The sequence below is a fragment of the Pezoporus flaviventris genome, unplaced genomic scaffold, assembly GCF_033815535.1.
Source record: "Pezoporus flaviventris isolate CSIRO_AGI_PZ_B2104156 unplaced genomic scaffold, CSIRO_AGI_Pfla_v1 ptg000045l, whole genome shotgun sequence".
NCBI classification, from domain to species: Eukaryota; Metazoa; Chordata; class Aves; order Psittaciformes; family Psittacidae; genus Pezoporus; species Pezoporus flaviventris.
This window is the reverse complement of record NW_026892593.1, coordinates 3,443,262-3,460,726: the sequence shown is the minus strand read 5'-3', so window position 1 is coordinate 3,460,726 and position 17,465 is coordinate 3,443,262. Positions and strand designations below refer to the sequence as shown.

General features: G+C 50.7%; 1 protein-coding gene across 2 annotated transcripts; it reads right to left on the bottom strand.

The window, feature by feature from the left end:
- Window positions 1–63: 63 nt before the first annotated feature.
- On the bottom strand, window positions 64–8,179 carry TMEM243 (transmembrane protein 243). Of its 2 annotated transcripts, none has more exons than XM_061467265.1 (4): window positions 8,012–8,179; window positions 2,354–2,404; window positions 1,438–1,542; window positions 64–242 (listed from the first exon to the last, which is right to left on the bottom strand). In XM_061467265.1, exons 1-4 carry the CDS (start codon window positions 8,087–8,089, stop codon window positions 120–122), a joined length of 357 nt encoding a protein of 118 aa, XP_061323249.1. In that variant the 5' UTR covers window positions 8,090–8,179; the 3' UTR covers window positions 64–119. The 2 variants fall into 2 exon arrangements, with proteins under 2 accessions (XP_061323249.1, XP_061323248.1); XM_061467264.1 differs by lacking the exon at window positions 8,012–8,179 and adding an exon at window positions 2,832–2,873.
- Between the last annotated feature and the right edge of the window lie 9,286 nt (window positions 8,180–17,465).

The following is a 17,465-nucleotide window of genomic DNA, read 5'->3' as shown; positions in this document are numbered from 1 at the left end:
ATCCTTGCACAACCCACTTCTTGCCTTTCAGGCTGATAGTCCTCACTTCGACATCTCGAGCAGAGCTAAAAGCAGTCTGACACGGCCTCAGCATCACTGCTGGGGCTTCCCAATGTCCATCATTTACCCACTTCATGGAAGTACAGGTTGGCACATATACATAACATGACAATAGAAAACAATATATAGTATATCAGGTTCCTGAATTTAGGTTCCAGGTCTCCTTGTCGATACCAGTAGATCTAGAAGAGAGGAGTCTGTATTACTTTAAAAGGCCAGGTACTCCTGAGGAAACCTTCTGTGGTAACTGAACTGGCAACTTAGAGACCTTTCTTTGCCTTTTAAAACAACTGAGCTTCACCTGCCTAGAGAGGACCAGGTGTAGAATCCTGCAACTTCTCTTAACAATTAAATGAAAAAATACCACCTGTTTTCTTAGCATGCTTGAGGAACACATAAAGAAGGATTTGGCAAGGTGTTTCTCCCCAAAACAGGCTCTTTGCAAAACCAGGGTGCCAGGTTAGCTATGAAGACGTGGGTTGTGTTGTCAGCTCTGTTGCAGGTGGGCAGGTTGTTTTTTTTAAAACACTCAAAACTGGCTACACGCTGGTGGATAAGGACAAACATCAGGTTTTGCACTGCACTGTCTTACCTTGGGCAGAGGCATGGCTACAGTGAACCAGAACCCAGCACCTACCAGGCACCACAGAGCAACTTCCCAGCTTATCCAGCAATGAGGGGCAGAGGCTCGGGGCTGTGACTGTTCTAGGTCACAGCAGGGTGAGGAGAATGCTCCGAGTGTGAATGCTACAGCAGAGGGAGCCACTGATGTCCCTGCCCATGGCAGGGGGGCTGGACTACGTCTTTGAAGGTCCCTTCCATCCCACACTGTTCTATGAACTCTGGCCTGCCAGTTCCCTTTGCCAGTGCCTAGGACCAACTCTCTTGGGATGCCACAACTGCTGAATAGAGGAACCTCTGGTACCACCCTGATGAAAAGCCACCATCTGTAGCTTCCTACCACTGCAACTCATGCCCTGTGCCTGACTTCTGCAAGTGCCTGGCTGGCCCCACCACTTCAAGTTCAAGTGTTTTGCTCCACCCCGGGTATTCTGCAGCATAATCCACCTTTGTTCCCAATCCACTGCTCTGCTCCCTGGCTTCTTACTTCATGTACCCACTGGCAGCTACAGATGTCACTGTCACAGAGGTGACAAGTCTTGCATCACTGCTGCTCTGCAGAAGTTGGCTTAGTCCACACGTTTACTCTGCACTCAATGCAAAACTGTTACCACAGTTTTGTCAGCTTGTTTTATGGAGGCAGGAAGGCTTTCTAGGAGAGTGTGGAAAAGGTGGCACCACATCGAGCAGATCTTACTCAGATTCATCCCCTCTCACCAACTCAAAAGCTCACACAGCCAACTTGGTGGTACTCACAAGTATGCCAGCAGAGATGCAACACAAGGAGATGCAGAAAGCAAGAAATACATTCACAGGCTTTGGAGGTAGTTGCGGGAAGACAAAAGCACTGATTAGAGTTACCTGTGTGGAGGCAAACACAGATGAAGACTCTCAGTGAGGATGCTGGTGTACCACAGCGCTCACATCCTTACCTCCCTCCCTGCTTTTTAACTCCCACCCGTGAAGAGCTGGAAGCAGATGTAAAATTCAGGAGGTAAACCACTTTGCACAACTACAGACTTCAGAGCGGTGGAAAACAACACTGAAAGCTTTGGTTTGCTACTCTGGCTTGTTGCTGGATACATCCTCCAAGCACCCAGCAAGCCAGCAGGCACGGGGGTGTATACTGCCCATGTAGGAGCATCGCTTAGCCAAGCTTTCCACTGGCATGCCTTCTCTCAAACGATGGTGCCACCATGGACCACAGAACTGGTGCTCTCCAGTCACAATGGCCCTGGGTTTGTCTTTAAATGTCTTTAAAGCTTGGGGAATGCAGAGCTCGGCAGAGTGACAAGTTGGAAAAACTTCTATAAGCCATAAATAGAGGGCAATAAATTACAAGTAGAAGGAAGTAAAGAGAAGTAAACATGTTCTGCTGGGTCATAAGCACTTGCCCAGCCTCAGATCCAGCTGGGGAAGGACAATCTGCCCATGGACTTGGGGCTTTTATTGTGCAGACAGATCTTAAAACATGGCTTGACGTCAGGTACTGTCCTTCTCCTGTTATCAAAGAGTTTCAAAATACAGATGTGCCTCAAAGGGACAGCCTGGGCCCCAGACTACAGCCTGTTGGGTCAGTGAAGTGTCACCACCCATTCTGGGGAGGAACTCTGGGTTTTAGCCCATCCCCTAAGGGAGGCACGAAACACAGGATGGGATGGGGGATACTCACAACAAGCAGCAAGGACGTTAAGCCGCCAACAACTAGATTGATGATTCTGTCCTGAAGAGAAGAAAGGATGGTTACACTTGTCGTGCCAAAAACACCCACATAGGACAGACTGGTAACCAACCACACTGAGAGCACAGCATCAGCCAGGACCCATGTGAAACCCAGCACACCCAGCAGCACCATCGAGGCTCCCTGCTCAGCTGTGCCACGCAGGAGGGTTTCCCTCCCTCTGACTCCTTGTGCAGCAGGTTTGCTCACTGGCAACTGGATTCTTTGCTGCATCCAAATAATTACAGTTATGCAAATCCTTCTTAAAAAGTGGGAATGGACAGATGGAGGTTGTCAAAAAAGCTTATTTTAGCCTCAGAACTAATAGCTTGATATTGTCTGAGGTGGGAATTCTTGGGCTGTGGCAAGGAGGTGGAATGTTCCCTGCACCTCAAACATCCCCCCCCAACACCACCAGACCTGAACACACCTCAGGGGGCCCTGCTAGGATGGACATGTATTCCCCCCTACTTCTTTCTGTGGTTCTCCATGAGCATAAAACACTTGGCTGGGAAGAGACAACCTTTTGGGAAGAGGTATCCCTCGGTGTCAGCATCACGATCCCACCCCAGATGGCATCAGGTTTGGCAGTGACACTCAGCTGTGTGAGTGCCCAGGGCAGGACCCCATAGTGATGCATTCACTGGAGTAAAAAAATGCCTTGATGCAAGAGGAGAACATTCCCACCCCTGTTGGGATACCTCCTCCTCCCTTTCTTCTTGGTGTTGCTCTGAGGATAAACATCTATGGCCAAAGTCAGAGCGGGTTACACTCAGTCAGGTGTAACACCCCAAATAAAACACTAGAAAAGCAGCTACAGCAGGAAAGATGTGCAGAGAATAAACCCCCAGAATTTCAATTAATTATACTGAGATTGTATCTTTAGTTATATCATTAGTTGGGTATGGTTAAAGGAAAGGGAGAAAAGAGTTCAAGCAGTGACAGCATCTTGCCCAAGACATCCCAGCCGGCAGGGAGGGCAGCCCAGGTTTCCCTCCTCATGGTCCTGCATCCATATTCCCTCCTAGCACTGCATTTTGGAAGAAGAGTTGTAGAAGCCCCAGGTTATGAAGTACCACATGGCAGGAGAAGAAAGCAGAGAGCAAAGAGGATGAGGCAGAGAGCAGAGATGTTCTTGCAAGACCTGACCTAAGGCTCGGTGGAGCTCAGGTACCTGAGCCTGCGGTTCAGTGACAGGCAGATGCTGTGTTCATCCCCATAGTAAAGGACCACAGCCAGCAGCAGACCCTTTAAAACCTCTTCTGTTAGACCCCGGCATAAAACCAGCCCATTTGTGCTCTTACAGCCCCAAGCCATGGGGGTACAGTGGTGTCTGCAGCAGTGACTCCATCACCAGCATCCCCTGTGCGAGGTCCTCACTAGCCAGGCACAAACACCTTTTCCTCACCAGTATCTCCATACACAGTGTTGGCAATAGCACAACAGCCCCGTGGAGCCATGTACAAGGTACCCACCACCCCCAAAACAAACCAAGAGAAATAAACCCAGGGGAACGCAAGTACCCTACCTCCATGGGAGCGTGTCACGACAGCTCAGCTGAGCTCCTCCACCTGAACTGAAATACATTCATAGAATCATAGAATCAACTGGACTGGAAAAGAACTTTGAGATCCTCAAACACCCCAGGGCTGCCAAAGCCACCACTAAACCATGTCACTAAATCTAGACATGGAGGAGTCCTTACCCCCAAAACCGACTCTGGTATCAGGAGAGGACAGCGGGTTTGCTCTGCAGACCCAGTGGAGCCCAACAAGGCGGCTTTATGGAAGGGGCCCAGAGATTGCATTCTGGTTCAGCAGGTCAGGAACACAAGGGGTGGCAGGAGGTGAGCACCTGGGTCCCTTCTCCCTTTGTACCATGGTGTTTGAACAGCAGAGGAAGGGGCAGGAAAGCCAAGGAGCCAGCTGCAGAGCAGCAGTGGGTCACCATCCACTACGGCTAAGCCAGCGAGCAAAATCACAACCAGGGCGCCATAGAGGGATGGACACATGGTCACATACCTATGGACAGGATACACCACCAGACACTCAGCCATGATTAAGTTTCTCCTAATTAACTACAGACTTGGATGGTGACAATTTTAATATGGGGAGAATTCAACCTGTTTACCATGACAGAGACTGGTCTGACAAGAGAAAATGAGGGGTTTGGACCCAGAGGTGACCACAGAGCACTTATCTCTGCCTATTTTATGTGGTGTTCAATGAGAGCATCCCCCCAGCACAGCAACCCTTTATCCCACACCACCAAGTAATAGATGCCCTCAGTGGCAACCAGCCCCTGCAGGTCAGAGCATCCCCTTCCCCATGCTTACACCTGTGGTCACTACAACGTTCCACCAGCAGAAGAAGGTATTTCAGGCTCCACGGATTAGAGCCACTGATCCTGAAATCCCAGGCTTGGCAGAGCAGCCAGTGGCTGTATTCCTCAGTGCCCAGTGACACTTCAGCCCCAGGCAGCTTAGCACAGCAAAAAGGTTAAAAATACACAAGCAGAGGCCAAGGCAGCTAAAGGGATTGGGGATGACGGAGCCTTTCACCTCCATGCTGTGTCCGACAGCCCAGGCAGACACTTGTGGGTAGCAGGAACGGGCTGTGAGGAGCTGAGTGTCCTCCCATCCAGGGAGGGTTTGTTCTCCATCTCTTGTGTTATGGTAGCTGCTATAGAGAAAAGACTAAAGCAGCATGCACAGGAGAAGTGAGGACGCAGGTCACACATGGATGCCGATTCCTGACCCAGCCCTGCAGCTGATGGGGGTCCCAGTTCAGCTGGGACAAAGCTGCTCCCCACAGGCGATGAATTCCAGCATTGCACAAGCTGCATTTCGACACAGGAGGTTTTCTGCCTCTCCTCCTGCTCCAGGGAGGGTGTTGCAGTGGCTGGAGGCATCAGGCTTGTCCTGGGGCAGAGATTCCCTCCAGCTGCCTCTGGGAAAGGGAGGCAGGCCAGGAAGCATCCTCACAAAGCAGGAGGGCACAAGCCAGGATCCTTTGGGATCTGGGTCATGGCTGCAACAGGAAAACTGAGGGTGTATCTGCACCACTGTGCCCGCTGTACAGGCTTTGACAGAGCAACAGCTTTGCTCTTCACCCCATTCCAGCTCAGCACCTTGCATCCTCCAGGTTAGTGTCCTGTGGGCACTGTTCCCGTGGGGAACAAGGCCCTGGCAGAAGCCTGGTGAAGGGTGCAGGCTGGTTCTGGAGGGCAGGTACCTGGTGGTACTCTGCAGGCATGATGGAGAAGCCATTTTTATGACTTACTTGAGCAAGTGCAGATGGGCAGCAGCAATCCCAGCCACAGGGAACACCGTGATCCCATGCCAAACGACATGGAAGAGCAGACAGCGTATGCTCCCTGTGCAAAGAGCTCTGCTCAGGGCCACGCTGCTGTGCCCTCGAAGGCTCCTCATTCCCATCTCGAGCTGCTCAGGCTCTTCCCTTTGCTTTCTGCATCCAACCCACAGCAATTAACACCCACCCACCTACATTTACAGGCTCCCATCACAGAGGAGCCCAAGCAGTTCCCGCTTCCAACTCCTTTCCTAAGTCCTGCATCTGCAACGCTCCATCTCTGCCACCTTACACTGCTTGTGCCTTTGCTTTGCATCACCTTATACCTGCTTACTGCCAGCGCTGCATCTCTTGTAACCACAGCTGAATCCACAGTGCTTGGCATCCATCAGCACCACGTTGCTGCTACTCTCCTGCATCCCACCAGACTCCTTCGGTACCAGCTTGTCCCCAGTGCCTCAGCAGCCAGTATGGGAGGGTGAAGCACCCGGACCATGGCAAGGGAAGGAAGCCAGTGCTACTGCACAGCTCCCACTATAGCCCCAAAGCCACCAGCATGGACACCAGAAGGACACAGGGTGGGAAGAACAGGGCATCCCCATCTCTACATCCATGTCCAAATGCCAGCCAGGGTGCAAGACCCCTGCTTTGGGTGCCTGGGGCATACACACTGCCCCTGCCCATCCCCGTGGCCTCATGGCCAGCCCAAGCAGAGGGTCCTGGTGTGCCAGCACCAGCCATCGCCTGCAGGCATAAGCAGAGCCAGTCATGGGCAGACACACTTCTCCCAGCAAATCTGCTCCTGCTTCACAGCAAAGTTCAGTGTTGCCATTCCCGAGATGGAACATTTCCAGCTCTGGACATCACCAGTATCCATCTATAACCAAGGGAGTCTGGGATGAAACCACCCCAGCCAGCACAGTGAGCCTATGTCCACTGGACACAGGAATGGCCACCACTGGGCCTATACAATGGGTTCCAAAAGCAGCCGCAGGAGCGGATGACATGTAGGACATCAGATCCCCATTCCAGCCTAGGATCTGGAATTTGCATCCCATGTTTATTACTTACTTTGTGAGCTGATAGAGACAGGGATCAGGGATCAAAGGCCTGACCTGGGCTGGAGAGTTTGGGGTCTCTGCTGCTGGAATCACTGCCCGCTCCAATGGCACATCCCGGTCCCTGAAGTCCCCATCCCTGGAAACTTCCCCAGATCCCTGACCAAGAACCAGCCACCACAGCCCCAGCACAGGGCACTGCTCCAGCAAAGGTTGTCTTAGCACCAGCACTCCCTGTCAGAGCCATCCCCACTCCACTGATCCTCTCACATGTCCCCCCTGTCCTCCTCCCATCCCACACCATTCCTGTTTCACCCCTAAATTCAGCTGGAATCACTGTACTTGTATTTCTACTAAACATTAGCGTTGTAGCAGCAGTTCCAAGTACTTGGAAAGTCCAAACAGCCCCCATCCCATTGCACCCCATCCCCATCAAAGCAATGGCCGAGACCCAGGCACACACAACCGAGGGTGCTGCAGCCCCCAGCCCTGCTATGGGGGGGCCACAGCCTGGGGTGACCCTAGCCCCTCCCGGGGGTCCCCCACACCTGGCGCTCTCTGCACCCCAAGGCCCTGCTCCTCACCAGGGCTGTGGGGCGAGGTCTGTAAAAAGACGTCTGCCAGGGTCCATGTGCTGGAGTCCCTGGGCTCTGTTTGGGGGTCCCGGGGCTGTACTGGGGGTCCTGGGGCTGTGTTTGAGGTCCCGGGGCTCTATTGGAGGGTCCTGGGGCTGTGTTTGGGATCCCAGGGCTCTATTGGAGTGTCCCGGGACCTATCTGGGGGTCCTGGGGCTGTAGTGGTTGCTCTGGGGCTGTGTCTGGGGTCCCGAGGCTTGTCTTGGGGGTTGCAGGACTCTGTCTGGGGGGTCCCGGTGCTCTCTTTGGGGGTCCTGGGGCTGTATTTGGGGTCCCGGGGCTCTATTGGAGGGTCCTGGGGCTGTGTTTGGGATCCCAGGGCTCTATTGGAGTGTCCCGGGATCTATCTGGGGGTCCCGGGGCTGTACCGGTAGTTCTGGGGCTGTGTTTGGGGTCCCGGGGCTGTGTTTGGGGTCCCGGGGCTGTGTTTGGGGTCCCGGGGCTTGTCTTGGGGGTTGTGGGACTCTGTCTGGGGGGTCCCGGTGCTCTCTTTGGGGGTCCTGGAGCTGTGTTGGGAGTCCCGGCGCTGTCTCCGGGGGTCCCGGGGCTGTGCTGGGGTCCCGCTGTGTCCCGGTGGGCCCCGCCGTGCCCGCGCTCGCCGCTCACCCTGGCCGAGGTCTCCCCGAACAGCGGGCGGTTGTTGAGCCCGTCCGTGCCGTACCCGCGGCCGGTGAACCCCTCCATGCCGCCGCGGCGACGGTTGCTCCCTCATGCTGCGCCTCAACGCCCTCCGCGCGTCCCCGCGCCGCTCCGCGCGTCCCCGCCGCGCACGGACACGCCCCCGACCCGCGCGCCGCCGGGAGGGGAGGGGAGGGGAGGTGGGGGCGGGGAGAGCGGGGTTTACGCGCGGTCACGAGGAGCTATCCGCGGGAACTGCTGCCTTGGGGACGGGACGGGGCGGGGCGGGGCGGGACGGGACGGGACGGGACAGGACAGGACAGGACAGGATAGGATAGGGTAGGGTAGGGTAGGGGTAGGGTAGGGTAGGGTAGGGTAGGGTAGGGTGGGGTGGGGTGGAGTGGAGTGGAGTGGAGTGGAGTGGAGTGGAGTGGAGTGGAGTGGAGTGGAGTGGAGTGGGGTGGGGTGGGGTGGGGTGTAACTCAGCAGAGCTGTGTAATTTAAGCGAATCTCACCATTGGGGGTGATACTCGGGGAAATTAAGATTTTATTTTACTGTATTCTGTTCTGGTTTATTGTATTCTATTCTATTTCATTTAATTTAATTTTTCTTTTATTCTACTTTTTGTTCTATTTTATTTTACTCTATTCTTACTTTTCCCTTTTTTGTGTTTTTAAATTTAAAATAAAAATTAATACATTTTTTATTTTAATTTGGTTTAATTATTATTTCTTTATTTATTTATTTACCCTTTTTTTTTCCCTCTAATTTTTTCACTTTATTTTACAAGCAGTCGCTGGTGGCAGAGCTGAAACTGGACTTGCTCGATGTTCCCAGTTGCACATCCACATGTGTTCCCTCCATAAATTGGGTACATGGGAGCAACTGTCCCTGTGCTGGGCCACAGCAGTGCAAGGGTGTTCCTGCTCTGACCCTGTCCTCACCTAACTCACACCTCTCTGCAGGGTGCTCCTTGTTCAGAAGATGAAATGGAATCCCAGCCTGGTTTGGGTTGAAAGGGGCCTTAAAGCTCATCTAGTTCCAAGCCCTCTGCCACGGACAAGGACACCTTCCACTGGAGCAGGTTGCTCCAAGCCCCGTCCAGCCTGGCACATCAGTGTAATTCAGTAGGCACAACCAGCGAGGTTTCCTTCCTGCTGGGTATAAAAGATGCAGAAGCTGGACCTGCAGGTAAAATGACCGGAAAGGAGAAAACCAGTCACAGGTATCCACAGTTGTCCTGTTTTGAGATACAGCTGCCCCTGTCACCCAGGTCCCCATGGGGCTCTGCCCATGGCAGGATGGAACTCCCATCCTGGCCACACAGTCACTTGTCCTTACAAAACCTCTCAGTGGTTTGAATGTGAAGTGGTTTAGGTGCTTGGCCTCAGGGCACATCCTGTGTACTCCATCCCCACTCATCCCCTGGCAGTCAACACACTTGGAAGACCAAAGTGCCACTTTGACTTCAGTGGTAGAAGGTATTAAACTGGAGCAATGCTGGAAGATCCTCAAGAGCTTGACTCCATCCTGAGCTGAAGGACCGGGTGGGAAGTCACAAAGTCCCCCGGTGCCGCTCCAGCATTTGCTCCCATGCTCAGTGTTTGGTTTGGAGGGTCTCAGGGTTCAGTGGAGAGGCTCTCCATGTCATCTTGAGCCACTCAGGAGCATAAATCCCATGTGGCTTCCTGACAGCCAAGTGCTCTTGACACATAGAGACCTTATGGGTGCTTGCGCACTCGTGATTCAGCACTGGTTTATTCGTGAGCAGCCCCTGGCTCTGATGGGATTAAAGGCTGAGGGTCAGTGATGTGATGAGGCATTGGAAGGGAGTGGTTGTGGGAGCTCCTCACGTTGTGACTGTGTCTATGCTTGGAGGTACAGCTCTGTGTGACAGGGACACAGTGTTCTTCCAACATCTGTTCACTAATTACCCGTCATTGAGAACAAATCCAAAACACATATGAACTGTGGTGAAAAACGCAAACTCTTATGTGGACATAAGCGGCATCAATAAACAGTTAACAGATGAGGTGAAGGTGTCAGCTGGTGGCACTGAGAAACACAGTTTACAGGAGGAGGGTTCCATGAGACAAAATCATTTCTCTCTTGTTTAGGGCATTTCAAGATTCCTTTCACATTTCTGGCCAAGGCGGGAGGGTTGTGCTTGACTCAACCTCTTTAGGATGCAAACTTACTAAACCTCCCTTCCAACTACTCCCCTCCTTACTCCTTACTTGCCAACTGTAGTAACAGGGCAAGGGGCAACGGTTTTAAAGTGAAAGAGGGTTTGATTGGACATGGGGAAGAAATTCTTCCCTGTGAGGGTGCTGAGGCGCTGGCACAGGGTGCCCAGAGAAGCTGTGGCTGCCCCATCCCTGGCAGTGTTCAAGGCCAGGTTTGACACAGGGGCTTGGAGCAACCTGCTCTAGTGGAAGGTGTCCCTGCCTGTGGCAGGGGATTGGAACTGGATGAGCTTTAAGGTCCCTTCAACCAAAACCATTCTATGATGTTATGAGGGAGTGATTTCTGCCATGGCAACAGGTACCAGTGAGATCCCACCTGGAATGGGTTCATCCATTTGGCCACTCAAGCTCAGGAGCGGCTGTTTTGTTCTGAAACAGGCATTGGGAGGAACTCAGTGCTAGGCACAAGGGCCTGTCTTCCAGGGGAGGACTGAAAAGCTTGGCTTGGTTAGCCCTGCAAAAGGGACGCTGTGGTTTTTACATGCAGCACAGGGAGGAGTAAATGGCAGAGAGGGAGGTAAATGTTTAAGCTACTGGGTTATGTTGGCACAAGAGCAAATGCCTGTGAAGGATGCACTTGCAGTGTGGTGTTCAGACTGGGGGGTTTCAGTAGAAGCAGCTCTAGGACATCCTTCCAGGCAGAGTTGTGGGGAGCAGAAAATCCCATTGCTTTAAAGATGGAGTTTCTTTGACTTGTGAAAAATAGCATAAAGTAGGGAAAGGGGATTGGAATTGGAAACTAAACTTCCTTCTCAGCCTGAAGCCCTCTTTACACAAGCACAAACTCAGGGATAAATCAGTTTGACAGCAGATCCTACTCCATCCGTTGAATAGGGTGCATTTGGTGTGCTTGCTTTGGGGATCCTCCCTTCCCTCTTTACTACCCTGTGGAATTGGACAGTTGAAAGGACATGTGCTCCATTTGCTTGGTGATGCAAAAATTGAATCAAGTTTTATTGTCTGAGCATAAAGACAAGCTGCTGATGCCCAGTTCAAAACAAGTGCATCCATGACTTCCACAGTGTTGATGCCCCATAACACTGGCTCACTTCCCTCTGTAATTTGAAGTATATAGATCTTCAGTGAAATCAAGTTTGAAATAAAAGCTGACCTGCTTTTTAATAGAGGAAATCACATGAATCTCGTGTGTGCATTGCAGAGGTTTGTTCTGCTCAGGGTGGACACAATGTGCTTTTCCCTTGTTCTTGTTTATGGCGCTTCACATTTGTCACAGCTCTGAGAGCAGTTCCAAGGTTTACAAGCTGAGCTCCAGCTTTGAGAAACAGTCCTGGCATTGCTTCCAAGAAGTGCATCTGGCCCATAAATTGCAGAGAGCTTTGGAGCCTTTTCAGAACACCAGCACCACAGACTCATAAAAAAACTCTCTCCTGTCTGGTAGTTTATTTATCCTAAAGGCCATCATGAGGGTTCTCTGGGCAAGGATTCAATTCAGCACATACATGAGAACTGTAACACATCCCAAAGCTAATTATACATCATTGCAACTGATGCTGCTGCCTCCATCCCCCATCAGCTGGCTGTAGGAGGCCCAAGGTGGAGTCTGTAACTCATCTGTGCAGGCAACGCTGTCTTCAGCTCCTCATCAATCCAGCTTGCTGATGCTCTGTGTTGTTTCAAGTGATCGCCTGTTCCCCAATGCACCAATGTATCCTGTAACTCTTTGTTAGCACTGGCTTTCTGTTGCTGTTTATCCTGGTCACAGCTCCAGCAGCCACCACTCTCTTGTCTCCTTCCCTGTGGTGGTTTCAGCTTCCCAACAGAGCCGTTAGTGATTACAGGGTGGTAATTGGGTTTTGCACCATTAAATCAGCCTCCAGTTACCACCGCAATGGCCCTTTGGCTGTTCTATTTGGCATGTTTTATTATGAAAGGATGCGATTTGGCTTTCAAAGAAAGCCAGAATTCCTGGAGGACCCAGGAACTGTTTTCACCTGGTTGGCAAGTCCTGGTTAACAAACCTTCTGCACGACAATGGACTTTAAACTCATCTCTGTCAGCCCCCAACCCAAGGAAATGCCCTGGGAGAGGAAAAAGTGGATGTTCATGACACTGAGATCCCGCTCTGCTGTCCCACAAGAGTTGTGTTTGTCTCCCTCTATAGGAAGGGTCACCTGGCTCTTGCAGACCATGACAGGGAAACCAGCTCGAGGACTTCCAGCATTGTGCCTCCATCCCAGAGGAAGAGCCATGATTTATTCCAGTTTAATCCTGCAAAGCTGACACTGGACTTTTCTTGCCTTTGCATGTGCAAAGGGGATGTGCTCTGCTGCAAGTACACGGGGTTCCTGAAAATTGCATGTGAAAAGAGAAGAGAAACCTAAACCCTTCATGTTTCACAGCTCCCATGGTCAGTTTTACTTAGTAGCTGTCTCTAAGGATGATTTGAAGGCTGTGCCACGTGTTACAGACATGTTCAAACTGAAACACATGTAAAAAAATCAAAATTCAGCAAAAATAGTCTGCCGCTCACCAGCTGCCATGTAGGGAGCCAGCCAGAGGCCCTTGCTTGCTTCTCTCAACTTATAGCAACCATCTTTAAGGCTCTGCCTTCCAGCTTTTGGAGGTTTTCCCTTAAACAAGGATTTCTGGATCACTTTGGTGTTAATGGAGAGCTCCCGTGGGACCTGAGGGGCAGATGCCATGTGGGACAATGCGACACCACAGGGCTGAGTCTGATGTGGGCAGCACATATCCACCAGCTCCAGGGATGCTCTGTTCATTGCTGGGGACATGCGGAGGAACATTAGGAACAGGAAAAGCAATCCCAGCCTTTTATCACTTGCAGTCAAGGGGAGGTTTGTGGGATGCTGTCAGCAGAGGGAGGCAGGAGCTCACAGATTCAGTGCGAGCCTCAGCCCTCCGTGTTAGGAAATACAAGGCAGATGGCTCTAAATGGTGCTGCAGAACCATTTTGTTTTACTGTGTTCACATTGATGGTCAGCTCTTGGGGATCATGGGAGAGACTGAACAAATGAGGAAGCTGAAACACTCAGCCAGGGATGTGCTGCCTGAATTACTCACTACAGTATTCGCTTTCCTTTGGGTTTTCCTGCAGTCTGAGTTTCAGGAGGATCCGACCCTAACCATTCTTTTGTGGGTTCTCTCTCTTTTACATTATTTCATGTATCACTGAAGCTTTCTCATCTGCTCCATCATCCCAAAATCTCACCTGAAAGAGTCAGTGTTTGATAGCAGAAGATTTAGAGAAAAACATCTTCAAGATTTTTTGGTTTAGGGAAAATATCTCTTAAATTAGATAAATGCTTAATTTATATCTATATGTATATACATATATTGTGAAAATTTCCCTTCTGATATGCATATAAGCGATTTACCAACATGCAGCTCTTCTTTCGGGTTGGAGACAGCCTGTAAGGGGGCAGCACCTGTGGGCCTGCTTCAGAAGGCCTCTTCGAAGAGCAGAGCAGAGCAGAGACACTCGAACTGACACCGGTGGCTTCTGTTTGGAGCCTGAGCAGTGAAACCAGCCTCTCCCCTCCTGTATCTGTGAACAGCATCCCCTGTCAACTGGGGGTGGTGGGGGGGGGGGGCGGCACTAACATCACACGGAAATCTGGTTTGTGGCTGTATTTTCAAGAGGAAAAAAAACAGTGATAGAATCATAGCATCCCAGACTGGTTGGGGTTGAAGGGACCTTAAAGCTCATCCAGTTCCAACCCCTGCCATGGGCAGTCACACCTTCCACTAGAGCAGGTTGCTCCAAGCCCTGGCCTTGAACACTGCCAGGGATGGGGCAGCCACAGCTTCTATGGGCACCCGGTGCCAGTGCCTCAGCACCCTCACAGGGAAGAACTTCTGCCTAAGAGCTCATCTCAATCTCCCCTCTCCTGTTTAAAGCCAAAAGGGCATAGAGCAGCAGTACCACCTCCTGATTTTGCACATTTTCTATCTTGTCATTAAAGCTTTCCACAGTGGGATGAACAGGAAAGAAAAATCTCCTTCTTCACTATGCACATACGGTCACCTTGGCACAGCCACATCGTTGAAACAAGGCGCTTTGTGATGATCTCTGCAGAGAGGTGATGTGAAAGACATTCCCTGTCTGTAGCAAGTATGCATTGCTGTGCCAGGAGAGGCGATCCCACCACAGCAAGGGTCTGTGTGACTTTTGTGTTTCCCAAAGTGCATCCAGGAGAAGGAGGCTTCCTTCCCAAAGCTCAGATCCCTAAGGCACAGGCTGCATTAATTGGTGGTTAGCCTCAGGGTGACTAAAACACCTGCACAAAACCCAGCCTGCTGCCGCCTGTGCTGTTTCCAGCTGGCACTGTTAGCAGCCACAAGCCTTCTCCTTACCGTGGGCTGTGCAATGCAAGACCTGCACATGTACAGCCTCTGAGTGAGCTAATATAGGAATTTAATCCTGTTTGCACAGCAGAGCTGGTATTTTATGGAATTTTACACATTTCATGGATCTGAGGGAGAGAGCTGCTTCCCACCAGAGATGGGACCTCACAGCAACAGACACTGCTCATAGTTAGGTAACTATGGGTTGAGACTGATGATAGTGGTGAGGAACTGTGCTGGTCCTCAGGGAGGAAAATATGAGGTGTTTCAGAAACAAAACCTCCATAATGCCTATTTCTTCCTCTTTCTTGTGGCTTGCTGATCATAGTTCATATCAGACAAGATGCATCTGGTCAGCTGTGCACAGAGGAAAATACTTCCAATAACCTTTCCTTATTGGAAGAGTCCCCATGTAACCACTTCATTAATTTATCCCTGATTAGAGGCTGCTTATCCAGTCTAGTATCACCAGCCAGTACTGGGTCCTGAGCTATGGCTCTAAAGACTGGGAGTGTACATGATGCCAGGCTTCTGAACTGAAAGTGTTTGCAGTTTAGTAGGTGATGCCGCACATCCTCCTCAGTTACAGATGGTGAATGAGTTCATCTGTAGATGGATCCTGCTGCTGTGCTCTGATATAGTAAATAAGGAATTACGAACATTTGCTGTGGGATTTTTCCTATCTGATAGATACAAATGGTAAAATTAAGCTGTTCCTAAACTTAGATCCTCAACAGCATTTTAATGTCTTCTTGCTGTCTGCAGCATACTTAAGCTTTTAGACTTCTTCTATTTCTCTTGACTTGCATTCTCAATAATCTGCTTGCAATATCCAATGAATATCTTATCTAAACACCTCTTCTGAACTCATCCTTCAAATACATATATTTTTCTTCTGTGTTGAAATACAGCTCTGACAAAATATTAATCCAATGACATTCAAAATAAATTTCTGTCTTCATTGCTCTAAGTGTATCTTCCTCACTGGTTGAGACCAAAGCTGTAAGGGATAGGGTACCACAGAGATATTTCATGTTTTTAATTAGCGTCTCCTCACACGAGTGACTTTCAGCCCTTGGTACACAGACCTGCTCCTTTTTCAGGAGTTGATGGAGAAAAAGCAGGGATCCCCTGGGCTGCAACTCAACTTCCTGCTGAACAAGATGAAGATGGATCCCTCAGGGAGGTTAGGATGGGAGCTGGAAGCTCTTCCTACTGCAGGTGCAGAATAGGGCTATAGAGGAAGAGTTCTGCTCTCTGTAGTAGCTTCTGGAGAGCAGAGCCATGGAAGGAGGCAGATCTGCAGGTCCTTTCCTCCAGAAACACTGCACAACACATCCCTACATCAAACATGCCTGGCTCCAGCCCATCTCTCCATGCACAGCATCCTGGCTCCTAGCACTCACAGCCCATGTGCTGGCCTTTCCCTACTCACATCCCAGCACTGGCTGTTCCTCAAAAACATGTATTTGGCACAAGGGTGCTCCCCTTTACATTTCAGCACAGCTCACATCCTTTGCACACCCTGGGCAAACAACCTGCCCCAGGTCCAGTCCTCCTTCTATCTGCTCCATCCCTCTTGCAAACCCACACAGCTTACCCACCCGAGCAGGACACCTTCCCCTTGGCTGAGGCATTCGGGTGTTCCTGCCAAGGCAGGATGAGCATCTGCAGCATGTGCTGCTTCTCCAGCCAGCAAGAGCTGAGCCACTGCCAGCAAGGGAGGAAGCTTCTGCGGGTACCAGATCACTGGCAAAATGTTGGTGCATTTGTGGCTGACTTCTTACATACACTTATCCTCCCCTGAACTTGCACCCTTTTTCCCCCATCCCCCTCCTATTCCTGTTTTTAGGCATTCCTTTCCCTCTGTCTCCATGTCCTTAGAACTGCCTGGACACTTGGTGCAGCAGCACTGCAGAGATCCTGCTGTGTAGGTGCCTCCACACAGCATCATCCTTCACACTGAAGCCACGGTGCCTGCCTCAGGGAGGGTGGCACAGGAACATGTGAGATATGAGAGCATCTGGTTCAGAAAGTTATTTGGTTGAGGATTACCCAATATCATAAAAATAACAAGTAATGAGGAAACCACTAAATTAAACACAGAGACACTCAAACATCAATGAGCAGGTGATGAAAGAGAACACCAGAGGCCAGAGCTCCTCAGGCACTGAGTGATGGGCCATTAAAAGAACTACTCTGGCCTTGGAGAGGGTCAGCCTGGATTTTGTAGCTCATAAGAACATAATTAGTGTGAATATGAAGTGTGAGGATCTTAGGGGACTGAGTAAAATTTACAATGGGATGTTTAGGAGAAGGACCAGGGTGGAAGGAGTATGGGCAGACAGCTAGGAGGAAGGTTGGAGGGCTGAAATATAAATGAGCAGGCTGTCAGGCAGGATGTTCACCTGCAAGTCTGGGCTGTCTTCTTGCTAAACCCCACTCTGAGCTACCTCTTCAGTGTCATCTATCTATCCTGTGAGCCTGAAGAAGAGGCCATGCGTGATAGGGACTGCAGGTCTGTGTGCCATCACTAGAGGGATGGTGATGTATATGCCTATCTGAGGGTGTAAGTGCCAGCACCCACAACAACTGGGCTGTGTCTGTATTTCCTTAGTGAATGTAGTCCCATGTGTATGCAATGTGCTAGGAAACATCAAGCTGCACTAGCTGGTGAGCAGAAGACTCAAAGTCTGAGCCAAAGCTGGGTACAGGGCGTCGGACAATCCCAGCATTGAGACACGTAAAACACTGGCTGAACAGCATATCCATACAAATGGTGATGTTTTTTCAAAGTTACACTGCAGGGTTTTTTTGGTGCCAACCTGGAACTCTCCTGACAGCAGACATTCACCAGTCACCCTCACAA

Bases quoted from the DNA above. Each gene is read 5' to 3' on its own strand.
- TMEM243 (XM_061467265.1), bottom strand. From the start codon at position 8,089: ATGGAGGGGTTCACCGGCCGCGGGTACGGCACGGACGGGCTCAACAAC. The intron at 2,405-8,011 runs GTGAGCGGCGAG...TCTTCTCTTCAG, and splicing joins TCGGGGAGACCTCGGCCAGG to GACAGAATCATCAATCTAGT. The intron at 243-1,437 runs GTGAGTACCACC...CCTCTCTTCTAG, and splicing joins GCATCTCTGCTGGCATACTT to ATCTACTGGTATCGACAAGG.